The sequence below is a fragment of the Antedon bifida genome, chromosome 9, assembly GCF_963402885.1.
Source record: "Antedon bifida chromosome 9, ecAntBifi1.1, whole genome shotgun sequence".
NCBI lineage: Eukaryota > Metazoa > Echinodermata > Crinoidea > Comatulida > Antedonidae > Antedon > Antedon bifida.
This window is the reverse complement of record NC_136234.1, coordinates 21116344-21138405: the sequence shown is the minus strand read 5'-3', so window position 1 is coordinate 21138405 and position 22062 is coordinate 21116344. Positions and strand designations below refer to the sequence as shown.

The 22062-nt window shown below is 32.5% G+C and overlaps 1 protein-coding gene across 4 annotated transcripts in view; it reads right to left on the bottom strand.

Moving 5' to 3' along the window:
- Positions 1-22062, bottom strand: part of LOC144852759 (mitogen-activated protein kinase kinase kinase kinase 5-like) — a 43220-nt gene that overhangs the window by 11527 nt on the left and 9631 nt on the right. Inside the window, exons 3-13 of one of the 4 annotated variants that reach the window (XM_078710721.1) lie at positions 20984-21139; positions 16619-16722; positions 15327-15369; positions 11996-12120; positions 8748-8827; positions 8184-8328; positions 7557-7676; positions 7106-7172; positions 6585-6720; positions 5989-6054; positions 810-881 (exon numbers count right to left, since the gene is read on the bottom strand). In XM_078710721.1, coding sequence (XP_078566847.1) covers positions 810-881; positions 5989-6054; positions 6585-6720; positions 7106-7172; positions 7557-7676; positions 8184-8328; positions 8748-8827; positions 11996-12120; positions 15327-15369; positions 16619-16722; positions 20984-21139 — 1114 coding nt within the window. Of the gene's footprint in view, positions 1-809; positions 882-1739; positions 1779-5988; positions 6055-6584; positions 6721-7105; positions 7173-7556; positions 7677-8183; positions 8329-8747; positions 8828-11995; positions 12121-15326; positions 15370-16618; positions 16723-20983; positions 21140-22062 lie in introns of all 4 variants that reach the window. The other 3 variants (XM_078710722.1, XM_078710723.1, XM_078710725.1) reach the window with 3 other exon arrangements.

Below are 22062 nucleotides of genomic sequence, written 5' to 3'. Positions count from 1 at the left end.
TCTTAGTGCCTCCTCCACCCATTATTTCAAAATCCTTGATCCGCCCCTGCATTTATCAAACACTGTATGACTTGATTACATTAAAATATATAATATTGATAAACAACACAGAACACACATGAAGGATTAGTATAGTACACGTCACAATACAAAATAATTTAATGCTCACACAAAATGAATAAACTGTGAGTAAGGTCTCCCCTTAATATGTATTTCCATCTGAATATAGGTTGGCCATAGTTTAAAAACATAAATTGGCCCTTGTTTTGTTCATATGAATATAAATATTCATATAATAAGTATCTCTCTCTGCTTAAGTGCCAACATCTAAAATAGGCACAGACCAACTCCCTCTAACAAGCAACAACCTAAATAATACTATTCTATGTATGGCCATAATATTTGAATATTGTAACATTACAATCCAGTACTATAACCATCACCAATAGTCTGTCACTAGGCGACATTTATGTCAATCGAAAGTGTCAGTTTATCGTATTAATTTTTCATCTGCTGAACACTTTCTGTGACAATTTCTAATTCCGTCTATTTTTCACTTCATCATAATGAATAGCTTAAAGCAGTTTCAGAGTTCTCATGCCTTTATGAGAAAAAAATTCAGCACACACAAGATGGAAATAAAAACGGCAGGTATTACGAATGGCACAATGTACTACAAAACATAAACTTACTATTTATTTCTATTAAATATAGAGCACACATTAGAAACAACGCATATTGAACACACCTAAATGAAGTACGGTACTACTATAATGAACACAATGAACACACGGCACAATTATACTCACTCTATAGATGGTTCTTTGCTCGTTTCTTTCGTTTTCTCTTCAAGTTCAGTAAGTTTTGAACTTGTGTGTCCCCTAGAGATAGAGTGAGCATGCATATATTGAGATATATAACAAATATCACCAGTAATATGATTTTATCAGGAATAATAAATAATTAGAAATGTTTTTACAAGATGATACTGTATACTGTAGTAGCTACCAAAATTATAAAATTATTATACTATAGTATAAATAACATATATTAAAATACTAGATGCTAGGTTTGTAGATCTACATACAGTAGTAACAGTGCATACTATGTTAGAACATAGAAAATACAGTTATTTATTAACTATATCTATTAGCTACAGAAAACATTAAGAGCAGCAACACAAACTATGTTAGTTGACTAAACAAACCGATGAAGTTATTAACAAATGTTGTAATAGTCTAGCTAAAGAATTTAACTTTTTATGTAATTCTTTCAACTTTCTTTCTTAACTCTTGGTTAAGAATCCCAAATTAAAAGAATCAATAATAAAAAACATAGACCTAAAAATAATTTGCCATTACTTAATTTATGCGTATTATGCTTCAGGTTTTACGCTAATTTATAAAATTATAAGGTATTGTGTATTTTACATGCAATTATGGGAGCATGTCAGGATAAAATGTTAATGGACTGGCCTCTACAGGAGACTTGTTTCCAAACTGTCATAAAATAGATAGTAAAAGGTTTATGGGTTCCGTCGAAAACGGCCTAATAATTAGTTCATGTCGGTTGGCCGTGCCTCTATTAATCTCATTTCTCGCTCCAATTTCTTCATGATTTTTTGTGCGGCAAAGAGCAATTAAAAGTTCCTATTGGTTAGTAATAAAGTGAATCCCAGGACAGCAGATAGTGAGTAAAGTAACCTTATTATTAGAATGCAAATGATGTGTTAACCGTACCGTTTACTTAACTCTTCTTCTACACACTCAAGCAGACTTCTTTCAGAAATAGAAAGAAAGAAAAAAGTAGATTAAAACTTAATTCAACTCTTGCATTAATGCCTATTTTAGCAGCAACACTGTAGGGTGTACTTTACATGCAGCTAGATGGGAAGGGAGGTAGGTATGTAGGTGATGAAATGTCAAGTTAGGTGTTGTGACAGAAATATATTATATGAAGCATTTCCATTTAAATAATATAATAGTATCCTAGTACTGAAATAAGATGTTCTAGTATAATAAACAATATGATGAAAATTTAAGAATCAACGTATTGTTGTTACAACATATCGATGTGAATGCCTGTATGTTTTACATAGCTTTATTGTTTTAATAATATTTATTCGGTAACCAATAAAAAATAACCAGGAGTGAGAATAAGCTAAAGCACAAACAGATTCTGCACTCACTCCATAATTTCTCTTTCTTAAATGTCCTAATTTTTTAGTAGATCTATGTTTCAGAATACATTTTTGTAAAACGAAATTGGAATTGAAAATTGGACAAATCTGGTTTAAAAAAAGCAATCTTTTTTTTTTGTTTCTTTAATTCCAATGTTATTTTATTTAGTGACATTTTGTTTTTATGACCAACTAGGAGAACATAATATTAGTGGACTTTTTGACTCAACAGCTGAAGTGGGGCATCATGAAAACGTAATGGTCACCAATGCTAACATTGTTCTCTGGTACCCGGCCATGACAAGACTTTTATTAACATTATACACTGTGAAGCTAGCTATAGTAAAAATACCAATCTTTGAATGTCAAATTAGGTGAACAGACATGTGGTATAAGAGAAGATATTACTGGGCAAATAATTGCTGCAATGTGACAGAAGAATTGAGCAATATCATCCAATCAAAGTCAAATTCCATAATATGAATTAAATATATTCCATATGCTAACATTTAAAGTCCAAAACAATTTAGATCAAAACAAAAAGTCTAATCTTGTTCTGCCTAAATTTAATGAGAATTCATACAGCTGAATATATTTACAATAAGCAAAAAAAATCTGTTTTTAACTAGAAAATCAAATTAATAAATAGGCTAGCTGGTGTCCTCAAGACATGCTATCAGTGGGAGTGTTGTTGTGTTTATGTGCATTAGCGTAGCCCCTACTCCTCTAGCTCAGCCAGTTTCAAGAGCGTTTAGTTAATAAACATATTAGCCACATAGATTAAGCACTTCCTGTCAAGCGATAGTTCAATTTCAAATCAATCAGAAAGCAAAGATGTTGGCGTAGAAACACACAGATGCGAAAGCTACTGTGCCGCCGTACAATATCGAGGTCAGGAGGTCAGGATTTCTACTCAAACTTCAAATTTAAACTGCCTTACTGATGAAAAACTATATTTGCCCATAATTCCTACAATTTGCTTTCAGAAAATACCCGTAAATTAAAAAATACCAATATTAAATTGCAATATTCCCTTTCATGCGCATACTGTATGTACAGTACAAATATACTGCATGTACAGTACAAATATACAGTATATACAGTAAATATACTGTATGTACAGTACAACTGTAGGTACAGTACAAATATACTCTATGTACAGTACAAATATACTACATTTAAATTCAGTTATCATCCTAAATGGTAAACTGGCTATTAAAACAATTCAATGAAGTGTCTCTTTATTGGAAAAGTCTAACTGGGAAACAATCGCCTACTATCTATTACTAAAGAAAAGTGTTGTCGTTAACTTTACAGTACTTTGTAACTATACAGTACTTTGTATTACTCAGAATAATTTCAGGACAGTGAAAGCATGGACCTATAAATTAATAGGTCCATGGTGAAAAAAGCATCTCACAAACAAGTCCTAACTTTATGCTTTGTCGCACATAAGTCTAAATAAAATGCTCTCACACTGTTCCACGACAAGACAATAATAGTCTATAATAAAATTACATTGACATCGTTTGTAGGCGATGTGCTATGAAGCGTAACACTGAAGCTATGCGGTCAGACGTCAGCGGTTGATATGGTCTAGATACTTCGGTAGTCGTGGGAGCATTTGTTGGCATTTCCTAACACCTTGGTGCCTACACTCAACTCACTCATCATCAACAAACTAACTGCCGGTTATTATCAATATTTTGCTGTGCACTCAATAACAAGAGGTCAAGCAAGGGTCAACTGAATGACTATACAAAATCAAATTATATTACTGTATTTACACTGTGCAAAGTGTATTATTCCTATTAATATTATCATAGGCTCCTTACACATCCATTACTCGTATTATTACGGTAATTCAGTGTGAAAGGGGTCTGAATGGCCTAGTGCCTAGTCAAATTCTGGTGTTTTAGCCCTTTGGTTTGTGTGGCCTGCTTACACACAGTGTTCTCAGTAAATGGGGACCTCTATCTTACCTCTTTCACACATGTACACATCACATACACACACATATTGAAGACACTACAATCAATTCAATTCATTGATAAATTAAAAACAAGCTAATATTTTTTTCAAGTGCATTGACCTTGACCTGATGTCTAATGTAATTAGGACTCTGTCCTGATTAAAACTAATACATTTTATGATGAGGTTTAATATACTACGCAAGTGGCAACAGCACTCTTTTTTAAATTTAATATAAATATAATTTCCTATGAAGATGCATCCCACTGGCATGGAATGTAAAAAGTTGGTAAAAAATTACAATATTTTAAACTACAATAAAATATTTGCCAATGCTACTCATTATATTTGTTGCTACTGTACTAGTACTATGAAGTACACTGTAGGGTAAGGTAGCCAAGTACATTAGAACTCTATAAGGGGACACCTCTAGGACCCAACGAAGTACTGTATCTCCTTAGTTAACCACTGTCTACATTATCAAACTTTATGTGATGTGATGTGCCCATGTATGGACACGATGATGTTATATCACTACCATATTTGGGCATTAATACTACCATATTTGGGCATTAATACTACCATATTTGGGCTAGTTTGATAGTGTAGACAGAGCTTTAGAGTGCTCCATGAATAGGGATTGGCCATATAGTTAAAACATATATTTTCCCTGTTCATTTCACTAAGGTGTCCCTCTAAATAAAGGGTGTCCTTTGAATAGGTGTCTTCAAGGAGGGGTTTCTTGTAGTCAGATGTTTTGCCTCTGATTATAATTACATTGAATACCTAGTACATGAGAATATGTGAACATAATTGGCACATTCTCAAGACTCAATTTCCAGACTAGGTCATATGTCATGGATTAGAGAATCTCATCCTAGAACAACTCACAAATTTGTACCCATTATTCTCATAATGCTATGTGTCTCAACTTTTTTGTTTTTCAGCGAATAATTTTCTTAATATGACTCCCTTTTAAAAACATAGGGTTGTGGTTTCCGCAATAAGGTGAACTTATGTCGAAATTAAGACTATGGCTTGCTTTGCTCTACTTAACCTTTTGGCAACTTTACTCTATTAATATATTAATAGTATACTATACTACAATATTGTTTAATTTGTTTTTTTTTACAGTTTTATGTTTTCATTTCAGTTTTTAAAAATCCGTTTATGCTAAAGAAATAAAAAAAACTTGCATTAACAGTAATTTGCTAAAATGCTAACTATTAAATGATTTCTATCGGAAAATAGATTAACCATTGAAGTAAAAATGTAAGAGCTAAGCCATAGGTCTTTAAACACCTGTTGATGACATCATGATTGCAGACTGTCAAAGCTAAAGGATGTTGGTGTTAAATACAGGCAACACATGAAACACAGACATCTTGCGATACTTCTTTGCTACAGTATTTAAACGTTCAAAATGCCACAAAATATTAAGCAAGCAAGCAGAACTAGAATACAGTGCATTTATACCGTAAAACCTTGACAGAAAACGGGAGTAAAAATAAAAAGAATTTTGACAGAGTTCCTATTTATTGAAAACCATTTGGTGTCCACTTAATAGGACTGGGGTGTCCTCTGAATACGGATTGTCCGTCCTGATGGCTTGTTTCACAAATAAGGGTGTCTCAACGCAGGAGATGTATTAGTATGTTAAATGAGACATATGTATGTCTCATTTAACTATCTCAAACATTAGAAATAAATCCAAAAAAAATAATTACAGAATGGGAAAAAATTGTAAAAAGCAAAACACTCAAAACTGTTGAAGGTTTTACGGTATTATTAGTAAACAACAGCTGTCTGACAATGGTGAGTTAGACCCACAAACACACCTGTATGAAGATGATTTAGATGATTTGGATGATTTAGATGATTTTCGTGAATATAAATTCCTTGACCTGAAATAAAGAGCCTGCCATGTTGAGTTAGGGGTTGGACAACTAGCCGTTAAGGGGGGGGGGGGGGGGGGGGAAGGTACAGTAGGTAGAAACAATGAAAATGGATGAAAGGTATGCTATCACCAACACCAATTTTAAGAGGGGAAAAATGAAATATTTATATAATTGTATAAAATGCATGCATGTACCCCTTTGTGTATAGCCAGATTGTGATAATATAATATTAGTAAATGTGTATTTTGTTATATTATGCTAAATATACATGCAATTAAATTACTTTATTCATTATAATATTGCATTATAGATCAATTTAAAACTGAAATTGACATTAATAACCATATTTCATATTCAGCAAAAATAAAACTAAATTATTTGTCAAAAATATTTAAAAAGTGAAATGACTAACAAAAACTACTTTCTGGCATTTAATAATAATAAATCTAAATTCAGTGCTACTAACTTCAATTAAAATGTGCCATTTTAGCATAAATAAAAGTAGTAATGTTGATGATACAGCTTGGATAACTTACTTCCTATTCTCCCTGTTGTTAACTTCCGGTGAAGGTTTATATTCCGTAGAGGATCCATTCTCTCCCTTACTGTCGTTCCTCTCATCCGACTCCTGTGGAATGTCCTGCATAGGCAGAGCCTGCCTAACTTTGTCCACTATGAAACATGTAATAACAAATATGTTTAAAAGATACAGGGGATGTGGGCAGTATCAAGCAGTCATCCTAGAATACCACTGATTGAGAGATCATGTTTAAAATACATTGGGGATGTGGCCAGTCAGTCATCCATGTAAGTGATTATGTCAACATTATTCTATTGCAGTTACTGCAGTAACTATTACTGCAGTAACTATATTTTCTTACTGCAGTAACTATATGATTTTAGTTTGTTTCAATGTACAATTATCAGGCAATTGGTAACAAAAAGTGTCAGTTGTTTTAATTTGGCAAAAAAAAATACCATTTGGAAACAAATTATTTTTTAAGAAAGAGAATGTAATGCTTGGGTGAGCCTAATATGGGCACACCTGGTTACTTACAGTTAATTTCAGACACTGGCCGATCGCGCCGTTCACTGTGTTTTGAAGATACTCGTTGTGGTACCGACTAAAGAAAGAAAATTGTAATCATTATTTTTGTATATTTAAGACACTTATCGGCCATTGAAATTCTTTTGTAAAAATTTGTAAATGAGAATAGCATTATAAACTTTCTTATAAACTTAGTTAGTGTAGGTATCCATGAAGCAATGCTTTCATATCGCAAGCTTACAGTCACATTATAATTAGCGTCATCTTAACAGCAAAGTGCTCACACTCAATTAACTTTTCAATACACTCTCACTGCTGTCTAAAACTATAATAATAATATCAATGTTGTTGCAATGGTTTAAATTTTATAACAAATATAACTTTTAAACCCCGAAGCCCCCTTTATGTACTACTAGTTATGCATCACCAACTTTGTCTGTGTGTTGTCTCTGTGGCTTACCTGTAGTTCTTCCTCGTCTACATCAGGTGCATATGATGGATTCGAATTCCTTACTTTCTCCAATAATTTCTTGGCAAGTTCCCTATTTAGTGAGTCGCTTGATCCTGTGAAAAATGGATTCTACAAAAACAAAACAAAATCATATTGTAAACCCATAATTCCACTCTGGTTACATTTAAACAGCACGTCGCATTTAGAAATTACTGAAAATATGAAAGGTTCTGCAACAGAATTGGATAAAGAACAACAACCTTGTTTTCTTTTGTAAACATATTATCAATATCGATATCAATAGAGCAAATATATTTACTATATTTGCAATAAAATACTGCACTTTTCTCACAGGTGTGCTGGCAAAATGCCGGTATAAATGCCTGGAACGTTACAGGAACTTTTGCCGGTGTGACCATCATTACAGAAACCATAAGGCATTGTAATATTTTATGTATATTCCCAGAACATAGTTCTGTGAGAAAAGGGGTTTATAAAGGAGGGAAATGGAATTTTCTAAAAATAATCTAGCAATTTTGAATAAGGGGACCACCATCATTTAATTTCAACCCTGCTGGCTACAGGTGTACTACTATTAACATTTTGTTAACTAAACATTATCTATTCATACAGTACCTTCAATAGAACATCTGCTGTTGGCCGCCTTTTAGGGTTCTTTACAAGTGCACATTTAATAAAACCTCTGAATTCTCTAGACCATTTTGTGGAATCTTTTAACTTTGGTGGTACAAAGTTACTTTTAGACATGAGAAATAATGCTCTGTAAACAAAAACAAAATGTGATGATGCTGATTAGCAGTAAATGTAAAAAAGGTAGAAAAACCAATAAGTGATAAATTCCCCCTAAAAAAAAAAAGATTTATCAAAACAAATATGGTTTGTATAAGTTTTATGTTGTCACAATGTTTTGGGGACAATACATCTTTACGTCATTGGTAGTTAATTTTAGATATCTGCTTTATAGTAGAAAAACAAATTAGATAGAATAAACCTTGTAATTTATCATGATGAACAATTTTATAACAAATTCAAATTAAATTAAATTGATTAAATTTTGGTTTCTCAGAATCAGGATATGATTAAAAGATTTGAGCAAATAAAAGAACATTTATAACTATGTATCCTGTTAGAAAATGATTTATAAACGAAGATGTCAAAGAACAAATGTCACATTCATACCTCATTGGATGGAGATCAAACATTGGAGGTTGAAGCTCCGCTAGTTCAATAGCTGTTATACCGACTGCCCATATATCACACTGTAAAAAAGAAAAACAAAAATGCACATGAGCAATGACTGTTGGAATGGCGCTATATAAATCAAACGATTGATTGATTCATTAATTACAGTGAAATATAAATAGTACTTAAAAAATTTTGGGTGGGAAAAGAAAATTAAGCTTTCAATATAAATATTTATTATATAAAATTGGAAACAAAATTATTATTCAGAAAACCTAGGAATACTACCAAATCAACATATAGCGCCTAACTAATTGCACAGGGTTGCCCTAAGGAAAAAGTTGTCGGGAATGTAATAGAGAGAAGTTTTCCATGATACGATAATAATAACCAATACTATGTTATGTAGGCGTGCAAATTTGAGCACAGAATCTTTACAATTACAATAACTGACTTTACTACCAATGTTCTGTTCTACAAACAATAGGGCAACCTTTGTATGCCAAAGTAATAGTTGTAAAGAGGAATCTATTGCACTGAGGTTGCCACAGACAGGTTCAAAGGTGATAGGTCAAACATTTATCACTGTAAATAATCTTTTAAATCTTCAGATATTTCACACATAACCTTTATAATTCTTATAGTAACTTTATACTGTACATATGAACCCAACTACTGTAGCTATTTCTTTTTATAGACATGGAATGAAAATGGATGATAACAAATAATGTTGTTATGCCATTTTTGTCTAAAAAGCAATTGCTATAATGTACAAATCTTGGCTTAGAGTCTAGAGATCTTCTATTATAAAGTTGATCATTTTCTACAGTGCATTTTGATATAGCATTTTTGTCAAATTAGATCATCAATCGCATTGGAAAATGACATGCAAGCCTAGATAATGACATAAACCTATACAATGTCATAAAGCGAAAATTGCTATTGACATCCGGCTGTAAAAACCTGTAAAAAATCTTCCCCATTAAAATGTCTAATGGTTCAAACTGAAAAGGGTACGAGATTCTATCTTTTTACCTTACTATTATTCAAATCTAACTACTGTATAATGATGCATTGTCACTGTACAAATGTATCTGTAAATATTTTTGAAGGAAAGAGGTAAAAACCTTAATTTGAACAATGACAAGAGCAACATTGGTTAATCCAAGCACTGACCAAATTAATTTCGTAGTGTGAACTAAGCTTTAAATGATTGATCCTATTCATCAATGTCATTGGCCAAATTACTTTTATAGTGTGAAACAACCTTTAAATCCGTATAATTAAACTATGAAAGTATATTGTGTGCTGTGTGAAAGCTGCTGAAGGTCAAGTTGCTTATTTGACTACAATGCACATTTTGGTTGCTGCCATTTGAAATCAATATTGAATGATAGTTATGTATTATAAGAGATCATGGAAAAATTATTCTACTGCAGTAACCAGTGTACTAGTAATTGCATTTCAAAGGAGAAAACAAAATGTAGTTTAACTGCAGTAGGATAAGTTTTAAATACTTACAACATTTGAAGAACAAACATTTAATATTTTTGTTTACAAATGAAATGCAACAACATGTACTTTAGTATTGGATTTTTTCTACAGTACGTATGCATTTTATCATTATTTCAGCATTAAACAGAAACATGACAGAGCTTTTAGTAAAAACTATCCAGTGGTTGAAACATTGAAATGCCGAATAATAAAAATAAAAACTCCAAAAAAAAAGTAAAGAAAACACTTCCTTATAATTATTTTTTATAATTAATTTTCCGTTGAAATTTCAAAAAAATACAGGATGGTAATTACTGTACTGTAAAGGAGTCTTGAGTAAGGTATGGGTAAGTTGCCAAAGGGATGTCAGCACAAATCACCATTCACCTACTTATGTTGTTAGCAACAACAAACATGACAATAACATGACATAACAAGTACTCGTAGATATTAGTAGTGTTAGGTGATGCTTTATCATCCTAGCATAGTGGACCGTACTATGTACAGTAGCCATGATATCTATCAGCAAGGGTTTCATGAAAAAAGTGAAGTTAAAACTTCAGTAAATCACATCATAGGAATAGAGCAGCTCTATTGAATCAATTTTGAATGATTAAAAAAGGGAAAATCAAATCTATTTTGTATGATGTCACTATTATACAATATTTGGGAATATCACTACCATAATTGGGCACATCACACTCTTTTGTCAAAGTAGTGTGATATTGTAGACAGAACTTTAGATTTAAAACATCTCTTCATTATTTTCTTTTATAGGATCTACTAGAGTAAAAAGATGTAGAGAAGTTTGAATTTAATACAGTAATACAAGGTGTACAGTATAATACAAACTTGTAGATTATTCACTAGTGAATTATCCTTAGCCAGGTTAGAAAAAATAATTACTGCAAAGTCTAGGAAAATGATGCTATTAGCTGCAATCAATAATGGACCTGAACTGCATGGAGTAGTGAAGCAGAATAATTATGCCATTAGTCAAGATAGAAGCAGTACACCAACAACACTTGCTTAATCCCTATCAAGGCCTAAAGTATGCTACAATCTAACTCTACAGTAATCAACTTTTCAATGAGAATTTGTGGCAATTTTTACGCAAGCAAGCCGGAATTACTGCTGGTCTAGATCTCGTCACACAGAAGGTAATTCTTCGGTAATTTCCACAATTTCTTTGGTGAAAAGAGGTCCAAGCAAAATGGGTATCTGTACAGGGGTCATGAATAATTGTTTACTGGGATGTTTCTAAATCAGAATTTAGACTGCAGAGGGCATTCATTGAACATGAAAACTGTCAGGTCAAAGGTCACACATTGTCTGTTTCATGAAACGAAACACAGCGCCTTTTTGTTTAATAAAATTGTGTTAGGAATTGAATAGTGCCAATTTTCGTTCAGTTAAACGGAACAAGGTTGTTGTGCATGCATTGTAGCTTAATACAGGCTCAAAAAGTTGAATTGTATCTCTTTAGTTTTTTCATTTTAAAAATAAATATTGTTGAAGATGACGGTGTAACAAGAGGACTGGGCTGCTAAAATGTACAGTACAATATGCCTATCCAGTACACGTTTTAAAACAGTTTTTCTTTTGCCGATGTGTGTGGGAGTATCTTTAAATTTGCCCTTAAGAAAGGCCATGAACGCACAGACATCACCAACATCCTATAAAATGGCGGAACGACACGATATTTGAATTATCTAATTACCTAATTAAAATCTTAATGAAGGGTTACTTACCTGGTAATTGTAGCCTCCTTTACGCTCAACTGCTGCCACTTCTGGAGCCATCCAGTAAGGGGTACCGATGAACGATTTTCTTTTTGCTATCGTTTGTGTGATTTGAGCAGAAACTCCAAAATCGGCTGTGTATTAAAAAATGTTTGTAATATTTTAACATTGTACTGGATGTACAGTAACTTTAAGGCACTGGAATGTTGATGGTTGCATTAGATAGCAAACACAATGCTGTGAATCTGAACATACCCTTAATGATGGAAATTCCAATCAAATCAAACCAATTAATTAAAACCAATGACTACAGATCAGTGATCGTATTCACCAATCACACTTTAAGTGAGATAATTCCCTTAAATATTAAGTATTTCACTTAACTCAATAAATATTTAAGTATTTCCCTTAAATTGTATTCACTTAGATAGGAGATATTTTTTAATTTTAAGGGTGTTTCCCTTAGCCTAAGTGAATACGGCCACTGGATCATAGATCTAGGAAATAGGCTATCACTATAATAGATCATAAAGCTATTCTAGGAAGTGAAACACAGTTTGAATTTAACTTTCACAGTGTAGGCACATCGCTGAATATCTCCAAGGTAAACACAGGTCCGTCCGCTGATGCATCAGGATGCTGGTACAACCATGGCTACCTCATCCCAAGGGAATTAATCCAGAATAGTGCTATGATAGAGCCCCTCCCTGGGAGATCAAATCATTTAGTACGGTGGCTAGGGGTGCTTGGTCTACAGAGACACAACCCAAATGCTTAGATCAAATGCAGCTAGAATATCTTCCCCTGAGACATAATTGGGAATACATTACTTCCTCTGCTAGCAGATCAAATTGTTATACACATTCAACTAAAGTACTGTATCATTGATAATATCATTAGCGATTTTCCTTATTATTGTGTTTAGCGTATTTAAATGCCTATTTGTATTTATTATCTAAATGTTGATTAATTTCACTTTCATTAATTTTTACATACATTGCAATTAAAACTGTTTTGTGTATCTTGTTATTAAATAAGGGACCGTGTCGAAATTAAGAACAAGTAAGAACACAATTCTGTTTATTCTCAAATTAGTACATTGAAAAAAATTAATCATTGTAGAAAAAGTTGACAGACGCTACTTTAGATACAGTACAGTATACAAGTCAACACAACTATTTTCTAGACCATTTAAATACATTGTTATTGTTAAAAGTGGGGGACAAACATTTTTTATAAACAGTAGGATACAGTTTTGACTTTGCTGTGGACATGACCTTGATTGGCTGTCACCGTCACCCATTCAATGTCACCATTCAAAGTCACCCATTCAAAGTCACCCATTTAACAGTAAAAAGAGTGGGAGTTTCCTTTGATGCTTGACAATGTTTAAATGTTATAGTACAGTGGCCTACATATTCATTTTTTTTTTTGGTTTCCTTTAAATAAGTTTTGCTTCTCTGTTATTATTTTGTGATGAACTTTGTTTACAGTCAAATATTTACTCTAAATATTTCAGCAATATTTTGTGATATTTTTTATTTTTATTATGCGGTATTTCAAATAAAAAATGGAAAAATAAGTTTTTTAGAAATGTATTTAAAGAAGGAAGAGATTAATTGAATATTTGTATATTTTTCTTTTTGAAAGATTAAAATATTTCATTTTAGTTGAATTTTAAATAAAATCTAAAGCTTAAATTAAAATAAAGAAATAAAAAAGTAGTAATATTCCAGTACAATTGTAATTTCCTTGTCATCGGTATCAATTTTAAACATACAGTATGAAGAATAATGATTAAACTATAAATGGCATTTCACTAACAATTGTAATAACTAGTTCAATGTATTAACTGAGTAATATCCATACTAGATCTAGAAAGTTGGCATCTCTTTCAAGTTAATATCTTTTTCCTTTCATTGGTAATAGGATAACAGCAGGCTGTAGTGACATCAATGCGGTTTAGTACCTACTATTGGTACTCAATGACTGAATGAATTAAACCTATTGAAGGATAATAATACTCTGCCTACGAATATCAAACTAGTTTGACAAAAATAGTGTGATGTTCTATAAGATGGTAGTGATATGCCCAAATATGGTAGTGGAATGATCATCATGTCCATATATGGGCACATCACATTTTTTTTGTCACATAAAGAGAATAAAACCGTTTAATTGAACTGTTAAACCAATAGTTAAGTGCCTGTTACAGAGTTATGCTTTTGTATCGTAAGCAGCGTATAACTCCATACGTCTGAACCAGGAAAAGATTAGTGCCGTTTGGTCGTACAGAGAGATTTAGATCTTCACCAGTCCCTTTCTTAGCCCTACTCATTAATGATGATGTTTCAATAAATATTAAATAGGCTGACACTTTTTAACTTACTGGTGGACAAATGTTAATGTGTTAATTTTTTTTAACTAGGTTTACCATTTATACATATTTGTATATTTTTATCAAATTTTGTAAAATACTACTTTTCAGCCTTTTGGCTGCCATTGTATTTTTGATGTCTTTTTTATGAATAAATATACCTGATTATTATTATATATTATAGTGCAAGCCACCTCTTACGACACTGATCTTTTGTTTTGATTAGTGAACAACGCTTACGAAAGTCTACCTTTTTTAATTGTATGCCTTTTCAATGTGTAGCTTTCAGTATTTTAGTAGTAGATCAGTTTGATTTTTGACAGTTATGTTTTACATGGCCAGCCACAGTCAGCATATGACAATGATGCATTGTATGGTAATATCCCCTCAATGTTATGTTGACATCTATCAATGTACATAATTGACCAATAGAATGTTCACCTGTCCTCACATATGTATTTAATATGCACATGACTTTTATGAATTGACAATCCAAACCATTAATATATATTTTTGTACTTATTTTATATAGCATAATGGAATCATGTGGGAAAGACCGGTAATTCAGACATTATGACCGAAGAATTACTGACAGAGGCTCTAGTAAAAAATAAATGCAATATTGAGTGGCCTACATTTATGATTCAGAAATGTTTTAATTTTGGACTAAGAGAAAAGATAGGTTGAGAAAACTGTTCTACTGTAGGTATATTAATCCTGGGGATGACATGTATCTAGGAGTAATAGTCTCATGGGATAACTATCCTAGAATCAACACGGAAACTTTGTAATGACCTGTTGACACAAATTGTGGTCCCACACTGTTCCACATTGAATGCCATTAAATGTAGACACATATACATTCGATGCAGGGCAGTGCGGGACCAAGTGTCATTCACACATTCGATGCAGGGCAGTGCGGGACCAAGTGTCAACAGGGCTTATGAATATAAGTTGCCTTACCTAATTTGACATCACCATTATTTGTAAGTAGTATATTTGCACCCTGTGAAAAGAAAATCAAAATTTATCAATAGTAATACAGGATGTTCTATAGTAAGTCTATTGAATGGAGATCAGAATAAAAAAGCTTGTTGATATGATTGTACTACAGTATTGTATTATTTGTATACAGATACTGTAATAGGACTGCCTTCTGAATAGGGGTTGACAATAGTGGAAAAACATACCACATATACACAGGACAGTGTTCCCTTAATTCCCTAATTAGAGGTGTTCGATTTTAGATTTTTATTTCTTTACTAACAACAGATGATACTGTATTAGGACTGCCTTCTGAATAGGGGTTGACAATTAGTGGAAAAACATAGTGCATATTCACACAGGACAGTATCCCCTTAATAGGGATGTCTCCTATTTGAGGTGTCCAAAATGAGTGTTTATATCATTGTATATTTTAATTTCTTTATTATTAGCAAATATCAAAACACATATTCAGGGAATTTCAAGTAATAATAGCAGTACAGTTTAGAATTGAGTATTGTTTTTCTTTCTCTTTCATTTGTCATTGTCAATTTCCCTCTAAATATAGAACGTTCACTACCAAGATAGTACTCTACAGTTACAGTTTGTACTGTAGATATTTAGTAGGATATAATCAATAACAAGTAATTCTCAATTGCGCATAACATTGAACCATAACACTTATTTTAAGATATTACAGACTTCCTGGTGTATCAGTGAAGTGTTGCTGACCCTGTCATCATAGCATTGTGTAGATCATACTACAATTATGTACAAGAATGAGCAATATCTGATTTTTCCTAAATGGTTTGCCGTGGCGTATGGTACACCGCATGCGTCGAGATGAAGATATTGATATACAGTAACTATTGTGACAATGGCAAAGAATAGACCATGCTGATAACACATGCAACATTGCAAGGGTGCTGTTTGTTTCAATTTACGTTTTTTTTGCAAATTAATTTAGCTAATGGTATTAAATTTTTAAAAATTATGTACAATATAGATCATTATTAAGTATGTTCCATGAACGTAAATACAATTGCAAAATATATTACAGTAAAATATATCATAACAATTCTATTAATGTGACGTATAAAGTATTTTTATAATATAACGTCTTCTTTAGTCTCTATACATCCGTTTGTGGAGAGTAGGTATCAATGCTCTGTTAAAATTAAACTTTATAAATTTTGAATGCAACTGCAAACATCGCGGATTGCTCACCCCTGCTCTTCTATTATTCTTTGCTAAGATCAACTATACTGTACCTTGATATCTCTATGCATTTTCCCTTTGTTGTGCATGTAGGCCAATCCTGTTAACGTTTCACGGCAAACATACGCAATCTGTAATTCTGTAAGTTCTCCACTTTCTAATAAAAAAAACAAAATAAAATACAAATTAATATACAGTAGTTTCTAGAATTTACAAACAAACCTACAGACGAAGTTTACAGAAATGGTAAAAGTACTTGTAATGGTAAAAAATATAATTTATTTTCATAACTATCATAAAGCTCTGTCTACACTATTAAACTAGTTTGAAAAAAAAAGTGTGACGTTCCCAAATAGGGTAGTGATATGCCCGAATATGGTAGTGATATGACATCATCATGTCTATATATGGCCAGATCACATTTTTTGTCACATAAATTTTGACAATGTACACAGAGCTTAAGACTATCATTTGCTGTTTCTATTTTGAATTTTGCATGTCAATCGCTTACGATATTCTTAAACTGACCAACATTGTTTTGTTTATGTTTCCTTATTAAGTCTAGTGCGCAGTCATAACAATAACATACAGTACTTTAGATCTAAGTAAGAACATTGACAGAATGAATTTTGTTTGAAAGAGGTACCTAGTACTTTACATAGGCCTAGACCATATACATCAGGCTTTCTTTACTTGTCCTGGCCAGAGCTACTGAAGGATAGAATACCTTCAATCAAAGTCCTACAGTAAAGCTAATTGTATGACCTTGCACCTAATTTATTTCACCACAGAGCCCACTCAAGAAACCTCTGGATACTTGGAAAAGGAAAAGTACAGCAAAGTACCATTTCATTCACCACCAACCCAAATAACATTGGACATCATACAGTAACTCCTTGACAGCTATATCCCTGTTGTAACTGCTGTTTTATAACTGATTTTAACTGATTGTAACTGGTGGTTAACAGCCAACTTTTTATCATTGAATTGACATTATTAATGTTAAACTCATCATAAGTTTGCTAGTCTTGTATTCAAGTAAATAAATAATAATGTTTATAAAATAAAATTAAGAACATTTTCCTTTTATTTTCATAACCATAACAAAAGTATTTAACTATAATTGAACCAGATGGTTTATTGAAACTATTAATAATTAGTATCTAATTTCAACCATTTCTGAGTAGTCCCTTAAATTGATTATGTCAGTTTGTTTAGAAATCAAACTGTTGAGATTAACCCTGCATTTTGGTCTGGACGAAAATAATGGAATATTCCAAACACACATTCACTATCACAGTAGACCAACACATATACAGTACTGTGTACATGTGTGTAGCACCTACAATTAAATATTTGAAATCGTTGGTGCAAATTTAAAAGTTTTCTACATTGTCTTCACTTAAAGTAGTTATAAATTATGCTTTATAATTACAAACATTGTTAGAATTTCATGTTTTTATAAAGTTCCTAAATTTGTAAATTTTGTGAACGACACTATTTTTTTGTGTTGCTGCCACCAAATGATATTTCATCTGTCGATCGACAGGGGCCGAGATAAACCAGTACACCAGGGGTAAACCCCCTACTCTTCCAAAAGATGAAATGACAGTATGTACACCATTATATTCATTATCGTATCAATATGGTCGACTCAACATTCGTCCTTCGCCTACCATCTCATTATGAAAGCTTATTATTATCTACTGTAGTTCTAGTTGTGCCGTGACCTAGAAGATTGTAGGGGCATAGTAGATGAGATACAGTGCATCAAGTCCTTTCATCTTTGACGGTCTTTGGCAGAATCCAATGATCAAATCAGTTTTTCATTTCATGCACAACATCATTATTTAAATTTTCTAAATTGTTTTAACAAATTTTCTGTATGATCAACGAACTGTAACTTTTAAACTATGGTAAAAAGAAAAGTGAAATTGTTGCGGTTTCGATGGATAGGCGACAAGAGGAATATAATTGAATCTTTCCTGCAAGAGTTTAGTGATTTGCATTGAGGAAGCCAGCCTAACAGTTGGGTATTCCCTTTGATTGCTGATAAAAAAAAAACTACCTACTCTACTTGTAGAAATAAGTGTCCAGGTATTTAACGGTGTGGGGTGTGATGAGTGCATGTTAATATGAATTAAACGAAAGTTTGGAAGCTTTCTAGGATTCAATGGTCAGATATACAGTATATGTTCAGCCCAAGTGAATTGCATTGCATGCATGTGTACTTCTTTGCATTGTGTCCGCATGGGAAACAAAGTTTACTATACTGTATAGACCGTACAGCTACATGTTATACATATGAGAGAGTAATGTGAAGTGGTGAGAGGTTATATATATGGATAGGAAGATGGCCTGACATGGAAAGAAAGATGCTACAGTATTTTGAATATTAAAGAAATCTAGTCCAGTAGAATCCCTCATGGAGGACACCTCTATTAACGGACAATTTCTTGTGAAATGAAAGAGTAGAAATATATTTTTTAACATTACACAACGATCTACTATTCAAGAAACTTTTTGAGCTTACAATTTTTGTCTCAAATATTATTATTTTTTGCTGAATTCTAAAATTTGGCGCATGACTTATTAACAATATTGTCACACATGTGCAAAATGTCATTGTTATTTTAAACTCTAGAACTGTCAACATGTCTTCAACAAATAATTGAATGTCACCTTACTTTTACATGAACTCCCTTTGTGTATTGGTTAGTTTCAATAGTAACCTGTATACATAACGTTTACAATTGCATTTGTATTGACTAATCTATTTTTAATAAATCAAAAGCTTATACTAAAGATCTGTTCAGACGTACTGTAGCACAAGCCACTGATCAAATTCAGCATTTCTATTCTCAATGACATGGGTTAATTTATTAAAGAATAAATTTGACTTGAAAAAAGCAACCTAAAGCATGCTTGATTGATATTATCAAATATCATGTTTAAAGTATGTTGTCCAAACTGGTTCAAATGTAGGGTCAGCTTTTTTTGTTTGTTTTTTCAGAGGGGAAGGGGAAGTGGGGGTAATTGAACATTAATTTTTTGTTGTTTAAATTTGCATGCATGATAAGAGTGATTCTATTTTATTTATCTTTACCTTTTCAGGTCCCATTTTTTAGGAAGACTACATAATTATCATTAACACAAAACAAACTAAAAAATCTGAATAAATACCGTAAAAAACATTTTTTAAAGGCCTTAACATGGTTCAAAGGTAGGATTCTAACACTTTTTGTTTTTAAAGAAAGCACAATTAAACTAAGGAACTAATTACTATTGTTAGACATTACGATTGAACACTGGAAAATTAATTTCCTTAATATTCTGTTTCAAAGAATTAGAGGTGAAAATGACCCAGTTCAAAGGAATCATTTAGTTACTGTCTGTAGTCATCTTGAGTCTCAATAAGCGACCCCCAGGGTCTATATACAGTACTACAACATACTGTGTGTTACAAAGTGTATACAGTTGTTAGGCCTCTACCTTGATGGTTAGGTACCTTCCAATCCCAGGGTTCAGGGTTCAATCCTGATCAATTGCCAGGGTTGTGACCGATACTCATACCATTTTCACATAGCTGCAAAAATTTAACAACTTAACAAGTTGTAACCAGGTTTGCATAGTGTGAATACAATTTTTTGGAAAATCTCCTGAGATTCAACAGGGGACCTCTGTGAAATTGAGAGAAAAACACACTGTGAGAGGCCTCTTTTTGTCCCGAGATGTTAGTGAGCGTGTGTGTATTGCCCTGGTATTGAACTGACCAATCATTGCAAGCAATCAAATGTATTATTGTATTAGTTACATAGTACATTACTTTCCTAGGTACACACAAACCTCAATGCTCACAATGGAGGCATGTCCACTACTTGCCAATGTCTTGGTAGCCAGCATGTACAATGCAGTACTCACTGTGCAACATATCATCAATCAATTTAATATCAACGAGATATTAAATATAACTTGACAGAAGCTGCCTGTTCTATCATTTAATTACAGAGACTTTGGAAGGACAGACTTGTATCAATTCTCATGATACACTTTGAAGTTACTGTAAAGTGTACAGTCTAATAAAATATTATGAATAAATACATTTGAAGATGCAGGTTTATATTTATTTGCGACTAAATTACATTGATAGTGTCTGACGTCATTGGGGCGACCTCACTACTACTACTACTGTACGTGTATTCACTGACCTTTGAGCTCAATCTTGGAGATAACACCAGCCGCAAGTGGAGTGCCACATGAGGCCCATTCATACTTAACTTACCAAGTTGGTTTCGCTAACTTTGTGTTTTGGGTAGCCAGTAGTTAGCACAGAGTAGTAATGTGAAGTGGAAATAATGTGTAATTATCATCATAGCTTTATAACCATATCTGAGCAGAATGTTTGCTCTAGAACTTACGATGGTAAATGTCTTGTAGAGAGCCGCCTCCACAATATTCCATTGCAATCCATAGTTTATCCCTACGTAGATAACTTCCAAAATATCCAACAATATTTTCATGTTTACAGTCCTTCATCATAAGTATCTCCTGTTGTATAATAGTAAAGTCATCCCCTGAAATATGAAAAAAAAAGTTAATTTGCGGACTGTTACATTTCCAAATTTAAAAGGTGTTTTAACTATATCTTTTCATATTTGTTCTCTCAAATTTGGAGAGAAGGGTTAATGTTGGTTTATCCAGGTTAAAGCTAGGCAAGAAACACACTAAAAATATGTCTATTTTTAAAGATTATGCTACAGTATTTATGGGTTTTAAAGTATCTCTTGACTTATATTTTGAGTTTTAAAAAAAGTAGATAAATAAATGAATTGAATATATTAAGTATTGGCTTGGATCACCAGTGTCATCATCCCCTTAATCTCCACTTCCCTGCTCACCAACAGTAATCTTTCCTTTACTGTCTATTTTTATTTTCAACAGTTGTTTTAGGATCTGTAGCATTTCAACTTGTGCTGGTTGAAAGAATTCAGGTTTATCATTGTCAAAAAAACCCAACTACAGTACTATCCTACCACAATTTCTAGTACACAAGTACAGTTGACATAGTATAACAGTACTAGTACTACTGTATGTATGGGTGCTTAAGCTCTTTATATTTACCCAAAGCAAACATTATAGAATGATAATATGGGTGTGGTCATTGATTAATTGTTCATTGATGCAATGTATCTCCTTTTACACACTCTGTTGTGATGTTTGTTTTAATAATGTTTACAATAAAGTTTATTAATAATGCAGACAGTGATATTGGAAGTAGGGCTGTAGAACAGTACAATGTGATGTTTGAAAAGAATATTCAAATACAGTACACATGTCTTCGAAGATAACAAAACTGTGGTGGTCGTCAATGAAAAACGTTATACCCAAAAATGCATTGCACTCAGCCAGTCAAACTTACAGAATCCTACAATAGCTGACAAGTATTGTGTACTGCATCTGAAAGTTTCACACCGATTAACTGGTTCTTCATAGCCAA